At 51.3% G+C, this 12500-nt stretch overlaps 1 protein-coding gene across 1 annotated transcript in view; it reads right to left on the reverse strand.

Moving 5' to 3' along the window:
- LOC307240636 (helicase ARIP4-like) overlaps positions 1 to 12500 on the reverse strand; it is a 40724-nt gene that overhangs the window by 7878 nt on the left and 20346 nt on the right. The window contains exons 5-15 of the mRNA XM_080014474.1: positions 11358 to 11596; positions 10540 to 10722; positions 10215 to 10348; positions 9849 to 10030; positions 8641 to 8844; positions 8052 to 8190; positions 7566 to 7743; positions 3242 to 3496; positions 2069 to 2187; positions 1797 to 1921; positions 1560 to 1659 (exon numbers count right to left, since the gene is read on the reverse strand). Of these exons, the coding sequence (XP_079870600.1) occupies positions 1560 to 1659; positions 1797 to 1921; positions 2069 to 2187; positions 3242 to 3496; positions 7566 to 7743; positions 8052 to 8190; positions 8641 to 8844; positions 9849 to 10030; positions 10215 to 10348; positions 10540 to 10722; positions 11358 to 11596 (1858 nt within the window). The remainder of the gene's footprint in view (positions 1 to 1559; positions 1660 to 1796; positions 1922 to 2068; positions 2188 to 3241; positions 3497 to 7565; positions 7744 to 8051; positions 8191 to 8640; positions 8845 to 9848; positions 10031 to 10214; positions 10349 to 10539; positions 10723 to 11357; positions 11597 to 12500) is intronic.

Genomic DNA, 12500 nt, shown 5'->3' on the forward strand with positions numbered 1-12500 from the left:
GCGACCAGGCTTCCAGGCGACCAGGCGACCAGGCTTCCAGGCGACCGGCCGACCAGGCGACCAGGCGACCAGGCTTCCAGGCGACCAGGCGACCAGGCTTCCAGGCGACCGGCCGACCGGGCGACCAGGCGACCAGGCTTCCAGGCGACTGGGCGACCAGGCTTCCAGGCGACCGGGCGACCAGGCTTCCAGGCGACCAGCAGCTGGGCGACCGGGCGACCGGGCGACCGGGCGACCAGGCGACCAATCTTCCAGGCGACCAGGCGACCAGGCGACAAGGCTTCCAGGCGACAAGACCTCCAGGCGACCAGCAACCGGGCGACCGGGCGACCAGGCGACCAGGCTTCCAGGCGACAAGGCTTCCGGGCGACCAGGCCCCCAGGCGACCAGGCTTCCGGGCGACCGGGCGACCAGGCGACAAGGCGACAAAGCTTCCAGGCGACAAGGCGACAAGGCTTCCAGGCGACCAGGCCTCCAGGCAACCAGGCTTCCGGGCGACCAGGCGACCAGGCGACCAGGCTTCCAGGCGACCAGGCGACCAGGCGACCAGGCTTCCTGGCGACCGGGCGACCGGGCGACCAGGTGACCAGGCTTCCAGGCGACCGGGCTTCCAGGCGACCAGGCTTCCAGGCGACCGGCAGACCGGGCGACCAGGCGACCATGCGACCGGGCGACCGGGCGACCAGGTGACCAGGCTTCCAGGCGACCGGGCGACCCGGTGACCAGGCTTCCAGGCGACCGGGCGACCATGCGACCAGGTGACCAGGCTTCCAGGCGACCGGGCGACCGGGCTTCCAGGCGACCGGCAGACCGGGCGACCAGGCGACCATGTGACCGGGCGACCGGGCGACCGGGCGACCAGGTGACCAGGCTTCCAGGCGACCGGGCGACCCGGTGACCAGGCTTCCAGGCGACCGGGCGACCATGCGACCAGGTGACCAGGCTTCCAGGCGACCGGCCGACCGGGCTTCCAGGCGACCAGGCGACCGGCCGACCGGGCGACCAGGCGACCACGTGACCGGGCGACCGGGCGACCGGGCGACCAGGTGACCAGGCTTCCAGGCGACCGGGCGACCGGGCAACCAGGCTCCCAGGCGACCAGGCTTCCAGGCGACCGGCCGACCGGGCGACCAGGCGACCAGGCTTCCAGGCGACCGGGCGACCGGGCAACCAGGCTTCCAGGCGACCGGCCGACCGGGCGACCATGTGACCAGGCTTCCAGGCGACCGGGCGACCAAGCGACCAGGTGACCAGGCTTCCAGGCGACCGGGCGACCAGGCTTCCAGACGACCAGGCTTCCAGGCGACCGGCTGACCGGGCGACCAGGCGACCAGGCGACCAGGCTTCCAGGCGACCAGGCGACCAGGCTTCCAGGCGACCGGCCGACCGGGCGACCAGGCGACCAGGCGACCAGGCTTCCAGGCGACAAGGCCTCCAGGCGACCAGGCGACCAGGCTTGTGCACGTGTGCAGGTAACCTATGTACCTGCACAAGGTAAGGTAAAGTAATTTCCCCCTGGGATTATTAAAGTATTTCTGATTCTGATTCTGATTCTGGACCTGGTGGACAGCAGGAAGACCCAGGCTGAGGTGTTAGACGGGTCGTTGAACTGGTTGATCAGACGCTCCCTCTCTGAAGCCGTGGTGCTGCCATCCAGCCCTGCACACACACACACACACACACACACACAGTGATTTAGGACCCTTCACTGGTTACTTCCATCAAACTGAATCTAATTTGTATGTTATACATAAATATATTTAGTATTTTGATGTATTTTGGACCAAGCCGCTCACGGTAGTAGTTGCGGTTCCGAATCCAGTTCTGGTTGTTTCTGTCGGAGCCGGAGGATTTGGGCGACGGGGGGACGGGTCGTTTGGCCAGAAACTGCTCGATGACGGTCAGCGTGGACAGACTCTGGCTGCAGCAGAGAGTGAGACAGGATGAAGACACGGCGTCCTGTCCTGCCCAGGCCTCCTGCAAACGTTTGCCCCATCGAAGCGCACTGTGGCGCAGGGAGAGGCCCACGTCTCCTTTAAACCTCCGCCCGTTTTTGTCATTTCCCCACCTGAAGACGAGCAGCTTGTCGCCCCTGCGGACGCTCTCCTCCACCAGGTGAAAGAGCAGCACCATCTTGGCGGAGTTCTCCAGGACGCCCGGCTCGTAGGCGCACATCACCTCCCGGGCCTGAGCAGCAAACCAGGTGAAGAAGGTGACGGAGGTTGGATCAGACAATCGTCTTCAGAAAAACAGAGGATCCTCCACCTCCCCCGAGCTGCCGCTGCTAAAGCAGGTTGTCACTTTCAGTAGCAGTGAGATGGAACCTCCGCTGACGTCCTCCACACTTTATCTACAACCTAGTCTGTAAAGCAGGGGTGTCAAACTACCGGCCCGGGGCCCACATGCGGCCCGCCATACAAATAAACGTGGCCCGCTCCATCTTTATAATTGATTATGAAATGATTCAATGAATCCAAACAATGGTCCTCAATGAACAGAACACGTTTCTATAACGGTCTGCTTCTAACAGACGTTTTATTAAGGAAACAACAAAACATCACAGGACACTTGATTTTTCCCTCGATGTTCAACGTGACCCCGGGGGCCCGGGACCAGAGCGGCAGGCCCGTGGCCCCCGGTTCCTTCCAGGTGGAGGGCCCCGCTGTAAACATCCTGTTTGCCGTTCAGGCCCCTCCAGCCGTTTCACTGCGGTCAGGTGTCCCAGTCTGGATGTGGTCCTCGCTGCTCCCAAAACATCATTACAGAGTGAGATAAAACATGGCCGCCAGGCAACAAAGACAGGAAACCCAGAGCAGAACGTGGCCTCATGTCGCTAAGCAACAATGTTTATTTTCAAGAGGTAAAAATAGAAAAGTTCCCTCCAGATAAAAAGAAAGAAGATGAAATAAAGCGACGTAGCAGGTGGAAATGATACTATTACTGATGGCAACCTATTTATTCATGTCAGGGAAATAGTTTTGGTACACTCTGTATATTTGGTTGTTTTTGTAATACTTTTGGCAATTATTTCCACATTTGGCAATTTTGTTTTATGTTTGCAGACATTATAGTGTTTTTGGCAATTGTCGAGGGGAAGGCATCAATTTTTAAGGCGACAAATTCCTAATGTATGAAAATGTACTGAGCTGAAAGAAGAGATTATAATTCTGATATCGTTCTTATATAAACTCAGAAATAAATGTAGAAAATAAAAACTTTGTATGTAGTATTTCAGACGTACCCATTCGTAGGTGATGACCTGGTTGGCCTTCTCCTGCAGCTGGTTCAGGCTGAGCCCTCCGATGGGGTCGCTGTTCTCCGGGGGCTTGGTCCTCTGGTGGGCGGGGTTGGGGTGGGGTCGGGGGCCCGGGCGGGGGTTCTGGCAGCGGGCGCCCGGGCCGGTGGACGTGGCGATGTCCTCCAGGTCCAGGTCCTGCTCGTTGGCCAGGTTCTCCTTCTGCAGAGCCTCGTACAGGACGTCAGGGTGGTTCCAAATCTGCAGGGATATAAAAAGGAGACCATGGCTCCTCGGTTGACGTTCATTTTATCTCACGGAAAAACTACGTCACACCCCAAGAACGACCCCAACTGTCCCAACCAGCAACATGGTGCCACACTCCGGGGCGTGGCACCATGTTGCTCTGACTGAAATGTGGATTTATACTCAATGCAGATTGTGGACCTGCGCTGAACTTGTTCCCAGTTACTTGCGCTGAGGTCCCGTTGTCAGGATGCAGTGTGGAGGGTGGAGAAACCAATCGAACCTGGAACCAATCACTACATCACGCTGGTTTCCAGTCTGGAATGGGAGGGTTCTGGGTTTTTCTCCGGATTGTTACGAAAACATTGTGGGCGAGCGATCCGCTACAGAGTGCTGAGGACAGTTATAGTCAGGAAAACACCCTGAGCAAGGAGGTCTTTCTGGATGATGCTTATGAGACACAGCGTCGAGCTCAGATGAGAAGCTTCTTGGAGGGATGTGTGGCGCTGCTGCTTTAAATCATATATTTTGTGGGGACATTCCACCGGCGGCATCTCAAACATCTGGATCAATGTTTGAAATTTGGCCGTTGGGTAGCAAATATAAATTGGCGCCTGCCGGTCAATGAGGCGGTTGTTGGGCACTGAATGAATGCACTGTCTAGAGGAAAAGCTTGCGTTTATCCCTGTTTCATACTCCCCCCTGATGGAGTCAAAGGTTCCACCCTTTTCAACTTTACTCCATCAGGAGCTCAGTAATGGGGGACAAATCCACAATCTGCATTCATCAACATGATGCCACAGCAGTCTGACTTTGTTATCTCACGATAAAGGAAGGAATGTCTATCTGTCTGTCTGTCTGTCTGTCTGTCTGTCTGTCTGTCTGTCCACAACCCAAGGACGTGCAGTTTCAAATTTGGTGCAATTTGGATATCATACACGTGTTATATGAATAAACGTGGATTAAACCGGAAGATAGCGCAACCCCGGCTGCACTCTCCACAAACTACACATTCTCCCACACATCCAGACCATCTGGCCGTGGTGGTGGGACTGGCCTGCTAATTTCCAACACATGGAAATTTAATCCACTGCTGCCTTTAAACAACTGTGTCTCCTTTGAATATCACGCCGTCTTGGTGACTGCGCCGGTGAAAGCCTATGTGGTCGTCATCTACCGTCCACCAGGACAACTAGGTGACTTCCTACATGAGCTTGACACCCTGCTGTCATCAATCCCTGAGAACGAGTGTCCCATGCTCGTCCTCTGAGACATGAACATCCACTTGGACAGTGCGAGCTCGGCTGACTTCCTGTCTTTGGTTCGCTCATTCGACCTAAGACAGGTCCCGACTCCACCGACTCACAAGGCTGGCAAAGAGCTTGATCTCATTCTTGCTCGGAGCTGCACCACGGACAACCTAAGGGTCACCCCTCATCATCTCTCCACTTCCACCACTTCTTCATCCACTTCAATGTCCAGCTACCAAAACAGCCCCCTACATCCCCACCCATGGTAACCATCCGCCGCAATCTCCGCAACCAGTCTCCCACTTCTCCTCTGTGCTCTCCTCTTCCGCCTCCCGTCACTTTCTCCTCTCTGCAGGTTAATGATGCCACTGACTCTCTCTGCTCCACCTTGAGCTCATGTCTGGATAGCCTGTGTCCACTATCCACCAGACCTGCTCGATCAACCCAGTCGCACCCTTGGCTGACTGACACCCTCCGGACAACGCGCAATGACCTCAGAGCAGCCGAGAGGAAAAGGCACAAATCCAAAACAATTGAAGATCTTGCAAGCTACCAGACACTGCTGTCCTCCTTCTCTTCCAGCATCACTGCTGCTAAGAAGGCCTTCTTCAACGATAGGATCAACGGTGCCACAGACACATGTAAGTTATTCTCCACCTTCAAGTCTCTGCTTTACCCTCCACCACCTCCCTCAGCTACTAACCTCACTGCTGACTGCCTTGCCTCCTTTTTTTACATTACATTTACATTTAGTCATTTAGCAGACGCTTTTATCCAAAGCGACTTACAATTGTTCAAACACCGACGGACGCAGCCATCAGGAGCAATTAGGGGTTAAGTGTCTTGCTCAAGGACACTACAGCATGCTAGCAGGAGGAGCCTGGGATCGAACCAGCAACCTTTAGATCACTAGACCACCAGCTCTACCGCCTGAGCTACCATCCCCATTTTTTACTAACAAAGTGGCAGCCATCAGCAGCCAATTCACTGAACAACTTACTCACAACCTGTCTTCTCCAGCCCTAGGCTCATCGTTTCCTGGTTTCACCCCCCTGGCTGAAAGTGAGGTATCTAAACTAATAACATGTAGCCGTCCTACTACCTGTCCGCTAGATCCGATCCCATCTAACCTCCTTCAAGCCATATCACCGACTGTCACCCCGGCAATCACAAATATGATTAATTCTTCCCTAACTTCCGGCACTTTCCCCTCTGCTTTCAAAGCGGCTCGGGTCGCACCACTGCTCAAAAAACCCTCACTCGATCCCACTCAAGTAGAAAACTATCGGCCGGTCTCACTCCTCCCATTCCTTTCCAAAACCATAGAGAGGGCAGTCTCTAGACAGGTTACAGAATACCTGTCAAAAAACAACCTTCTTGATACACTTCAATCTGGCTTCAAAAGTGGTCACTCCACCGAAACAGCCCTGTTGTCTGTGACAGAGGCCTTAAAAACTGCTAGAGCTGCTGCCAAATCCTCGGTTCTCATTCTGCTAGACTTATCAGCTGCTTTTGACACTGTCAATCATTGCATACTCCTGTCCATACTCTCAAGTGTGGGCATCTCTGGCAGCGCACTTTCCTGGTTTGAATCTTACCTCACTGGGCGCTCTTTCAGTGTGACATGGCGAGGCCAGCTGTCTCTGCCTCACAACCTCACCACAGGGGTGCCCCAAGGCTTGGTGCTGGGACCCCTCCTCTTTGCCATATACACCACCTCACTGGGCCCCATCATCCGCTCGCATGACTTTTCATATCACTGCTATGCGGATGATACTCAACTCTAACTGTCCTTCCTGCCTGACGACCCCACTGTCTAGATGCGGATCTCGGATTGTCTCGCTGACATATCCACATCGATGAAGGATTATCATCTTCAACTAAACCTGGCGAAAACTGCTGGTCTTCCCAGCCAAACAAGGTATTTTTAACAACATTGATATTAAAATTGACTCTCTATCTCTTGTTCCTACCAAGGCTGCAAGGAATCTAGGTGTCATTATTGATGACCAACTGACATTCTCGGACAATGTTGCCGCCGTCTCCCGGTCCTGCCGCTTCGCACTATTCAACATCCGAAAAGTCAGGCCGTACCTGACCCAATATGCCACTCAACTGCTGCTACAAACCTTGGTGATGTCCCGTCTCGACTACTGCAACGCTCTCTTAACAGGCTTGAGGCCTGTGCGGTGAAGCCACTGCAGATGATACAGAATGCGGCGGCGCGACTGGTGTTCAACCAGCCAAAGAGGGCACATGTCACTCCGCTGCTCATTGAGCTCCACTGGTTACCATCAAGTTCAAGTCTCTCCTGCTGGCCTACAGAATGATGGTTGGGAATGCTCCCACCTACTTAAATGCTCTTGTAAAAGTACATGTTACCCCCCGGATGCTGCGCTCATCAAATGAGCGTGGCCTGGCTCTGCCGGCCGTACAACCACAGCAATCCAGGTTATTCTCATTTGTAGTTCCACGTTGGTGGAACGAGCTGCCAGAAATGACCAGAGCAGGGACCCCCCTCTCTGTCTTTAAGAAGAACTTGAAGACCCAGCTCTTCAGTGAGTACCTCCTCTCCTAACTTACAAGTACTTAGCACTACTTAGCAGTATTTATTGTTACACTAATGTCTCTGTCACAATGTAGCTTGAATGTTATTCTCCCTTGTAAGTAGCTTTGGATAAAAGCGTCTGATAAATGACTAAATGTAAATATAAATGTAAATGTAAATGAGAAAGACTGCATCTCCCCGGTGTTTTGCACCGACAGGCGCGTTTTGAACGGTGCGGCAATAAATAAGGTGCATGAAACGTGACGCCGGGCGGATGTGACCTCACCTTGCAGCAGACGCAGAAAGCCTTCAGCGGGTTGAGGCTGAGCCAGCCCGTGGTGCCCGCCTCCCGGAAGCGCCTCATGAACTGGGTGTAGAGCGCCCTCTGCAGGGGGGACAGGCGCACCAGGATCACATGCTCCTCCTTGGAGGGAAGCTGGTCCTTCAGCACGTCATGGCCCCGCCTGGAACGCAGCGGGGGTCCCGGGGTCAATTCAGTTCAAAAATAATAAAAAAAAATAAAAATTCAGGAGGCTCAAGAGGTTATAAATTTCAACCTTTTATTTTAGGTCATGTATTTACCAATCAATCATTTATTTACAGTATATGTCTATCTATTAATCTATTGTTCCCTATCAATAATTCAATTTATCAGTTTAGAATTAATCTATTGGTTAATCATCTATCTGTCTGTCTGTCTGTCTGTCTGTCTATAATAATAGTAAATAATAATACTAAAGAATGTGGTTCAGGTTGAGGTGCTGATGCTGACCTCTGGACGAAGCCCTCCAGCAGACTGTGCAGCACGTGGCTCCTGAACCTCATGAGCTGGACGTCCTGGGGCGTGCTGTCCACACACTGCCCGTTCAGTATGGGACGCTCAAACATGTTGCTGAACTCCTGACGAGAACCTGCAAATACGATAAATAAGTAAGTATTTAAATCAGGAAAGTACTTTTTTATCCACATGGAATATACAGTATATACAGTAATAGAATATGAAATAAATTGGCCACATGAGAACATTTTCCAAAATTGCCATTATTTGAGGTCAGGAAACAAATGAACAAGTATTTTTCAGATCTACATAAAATAAAATATAAACAATCTGCTTTTCTGTTCCAGTGGTTCTCAACATTGGGTTCAAGGACCCTCCAGGGGTCCATGAGAGACTTCATGGGCTCCACAGCAAAATGATCAATTGTTAAATTTCATTGCTCAATGACCACCGCTAGAGAATGTCCAACACTGCCTGCCCGTGTCCTAGTTTCACTGCCATCTGAGTGAAGACACTAAATCAGATGTAATCAATAAAAATATTGATCTCAGATTGGGATCCCAGACGCTGAAAAGCTGCATACCCAGGAAGTCTGGCCGTACAAAGTCCACCATGCACCAGTACTCCACCAGGTTGTTCTGCAGCGGGTAGCCGGTCAGCACCACGCGGCGCCGGGTGCGGATGCTCTTCAGCGCCTGCGAGGTGCTGGCGTGGCAGTTCTTGATGCGGTGGCCCTCGTCGCAGATCACCACGTCGGGTCCGGGCCGCGCCAACGCACGCTCGATGCCTGGGGGGAGGGTTGGTACGACCCGGGTTACACAGGAAGACCTCAAACTTGAGTCTTTCATTGGGGTTTCCACGTCAGATTTTAAACTCAGAAATGAGAAAAGAGGAATTGTTCCAGTTATTGTGAGTGTTCTGCTGTTTGAACGTCTTGAAATAGATATTCAATTAAAAAAGCAATTAAAAATGATCGTCTGTCTGTCCGTCTATCCATCTGGTGTCATGACATTTCACTGCATATATGTATGACCGTATGTATATGTATGTGACAAATAATCTCTTGAACTTGAACTTGAACTATATATATATATATCTATCTGTCAGTCCATCTATCTATCTATCTATCTATCTATCTATCTGTCTATCTATCTGTCTATCTATCTGTCTGTCTATCTATCTATCTATCTATCTATCTATCTATCTATCTATCTATCTATCTATCTATCTACAGTATCTATCTATCCATCTACCCATCTATCTGATTAAATGATTTTCAATATTTTTTGGCATCTGGTGTATAAATTATCCGTTGTGTTCTATAATCTTAGAAGGGCTAATAATAATAATAATAATAATAATAATAATAATAACAATGATAATAAATAATAATAATAAAAAAAAAATAATAATAACAATGATAAATAATAATAATAATAATAATAATAATAATAATAATAATAACAATGATAATAAATAATAATAATAACAACGACACCAACACCAACAACAACAACAACAACAACAACCACAATGATAATAATAATAATAATAATAATAATAATAATAATAACAATACCAAAATAAAATATTTAGTAGAAACCAAATATCTAAACATATAAAATGTAAACATGGATGGTTCTGGTCTTGTTCGCCACCGACTTCCTGCCTCGGCAGTGAATCCAAGATGGCGTCCTGGTGAATCCAAGATGGCGTCCTGGTGAATCCAAGATGGCGTCCTGGTGAATCCAAGATGGCGTCCTGGTGAATCCAAGATGGCGTCCCACTGACCTTTGAGCAGCTCTTGCTGTCGGTCCTCGGCGTCCAGGTCGACGCTCTTCTTGCTCTTCCTCTTCCTGCCGCCCACCAAGCTCTTCTTCAGCGACAGCAGCCGGTACATCTCGTAGCCCATCAGCAGGACCCCGCCCTCCCGGGACCAGTCCTCCACCACCCGAGCCCGGGTGGCTGTGGTCCTGCAGGGGGGAGAAGAGAGGGCGGGAAGTTACCAAACCAAAAACTGGAAGATGAAAACTATTCATCTTTGTTGTGACCGTGACATGGGGTCAAAATGGCGCTGAAAGGTCAACGCCAACTGGATGAGATCAAGTACGGCCCAGCATGGCGGCCATGTTGGACCCTGCCTTTCGGGACGCTCACTTGTGCTCGTCGTTGAGGATGTGGACCTTGAAGGTGCGGGGCGCCACCAGGGCCGGGTCGGCCCCGGGGGGCAGGGCCTCGGGGGCCGGCACCCACATGTTGAACTCCGACAGCCAGTTCTGTAGCGTGTTCACCTGGAGGGTGGAGGTGAAGGCAAAGGTTGAGAGTCACACCACAGCATCACCACTACTATATCCATCCATCTGTCCATCCCTCCATCCATCCATCATCTGTCTATCTCCCTCCATCCATCCATCCACCCATCCATCAGTCTATCCCTCCATCCATCAGTCTATCCCTCCATCCATCCATCCATCCCACTCACGGGCAGGATGGCGAGCACGGTGCGTGCGGCGGTGTGTCTGAGCAGGACGTCGATGAAGGAGACGACCTGCAGCGTCTTTCCGAGCCCCATGCTGTGAGCCAGGATGCAGCCGAACCCCGAGGTGGAGGCCATGCGCTGCAGGGACTCCACCACGTTGTCGTACAGGAAGCGGATCCCACCGATCTGAGGGAGGGGGGTGGAGGGAGAGAGAGGGGGATGAGGGGGAAACAGACGAAAGATACTGTGATGATCACAACCAAGATGGCGCCAAGTGTGCTTTTTGAGCTGAAAACTAACATATAAGACTGTTCACTCATGGAACGCATCCAATCCTGGTCCGAAATATCAACGTTTCTTTACAAATGTGGTGAAGTGGGCATTACAGTTTGACCCAGCGCCACCTACTGGTCACAATCAACTCAAAGCGTGCATGGCGGATGTTGACGTAGATGAGTACCTTTTTGGGGCTCTAAAGGTGTCAAATAAAAATTAACACGATGGAAAAAAAGAAAGGGGGCCCGATCCTCACCAACCGCAACACAACAATAATGGCGGCCCGGTTTGCCCAGTTGCCCCGGGCAACCAGATTTTGGCCATTGTCAACCACCCTGTGCGGTCTGGTTGCCTTGTTGTCAAGCAGCATGCGAGCCATTTTGTCACTCTTGGCAACCAAATGCTGATGCCTGGTTGCCAACCAATTCTAAAAGTTAGTGTCGGGGGCCGTGAACACACATTTTAGGGATGGGGGCCCCCACCCACGTCTCTCCTTACACCGTGCACTGGGTGGAGGCCTTGAATCAGCTTGGGCGTCGTTCTACCTGGTGCGGTTTGACGGTGCGGGCGAGCTGCGGGGACAGGAAGACGTCCCCCTCCTCCGTGGGGTGTCCCACGTTCACCAGGACACGCCCCCGGGCATCGGGGCGGTTCAGGGAGTCGTTGCCATGGGCCCCGTGGCGAGGCTTCACCCCTCTATGCTCTTCTTTGGTGGTGGTGTTGGTGGAGGATTTGCGGGCGGAGGAATCCTCCTTCCCCAGAGCCGAGCTCAGAGCGATCACATCTGGACGCAGATGAAAGTGCTTTAGATGAAGACAATCAATGTGTAATAAGAATCATAATATAGAAAAAAAGCAAATAAAAAACCTTCCTCATGCTGTTGCTGCAGCGTGAGGATCAAACTCTGAATTATTTACTCCCCACTCAGTGTTGACTTTGAGGTGAATCTGGGTTTTTCTTCACTGAATTCCTCCAGTTTCACTGAGACCCAGAGCGGCTTCTACAGCTTCATGGAGCGAGCGGAGCTGTCGACACTTTCAAATACTGATTTACAACGAGGCAGCGTCGGTGGAGCCACTGACGTAGCTAGGGTTTGTTTGTTTGGGTGGGACGATACAAAAAAACACATTATACTGCAACAGAATGGAGGGGGGACTGGGGGGACTGGGGGGACTGGGGGGAGGTGTGGGCTGGGGGGGGGTCTGTCCTGCTGAGGTTCTCCTCAGGATGGAACCTCTTTTCCTTCCGGTGCAAACTAAGGAAATCAATACTCCTTTCCATTAGTGATGAAAGGAGGATGAAAGGTGGATGAAAGGTGGAGCGCTGGAGGAGTTGCTCGTTGTGGTGGAGAACGGGACCAAAGTGCCGGAGGACGACGACGCCACAACAAAAAACACAAGATAAATCACGTTGATGAGGAAGCAACAAAACAAGAGCAGAAAGAAACATGAGCTGGGAAGTCACAGTGCTTCAAAATAAAAGACCCCAAATTAGTTGCTTTGGATCCCAAAGTGACACATCAAAAATGGCAATAAGCAATATGCAAAAATAAATAAATACATATATAAATATATACAAACATCTTAGGTGTGTACGACACATTTTTTTTATTTATTACCAAATTATATTTTTTATTGCATTTTAAAAATTTCAAAAATGTTCTTCTTATTTCTTTATTATTATTGCCT

Source organism: Zeus faber (assembly GCF_960531495.2).
Source record: "Zeus faber genome assembly, chromosome: 15".
In the NCBI taxonomy this organism is placed as follows: domain Eukaryota; kingdom Metazoa; phylum Chordata; class Actinopteri; order Zeiformes; family Zeidae; genus Zeus; species Zeus faber.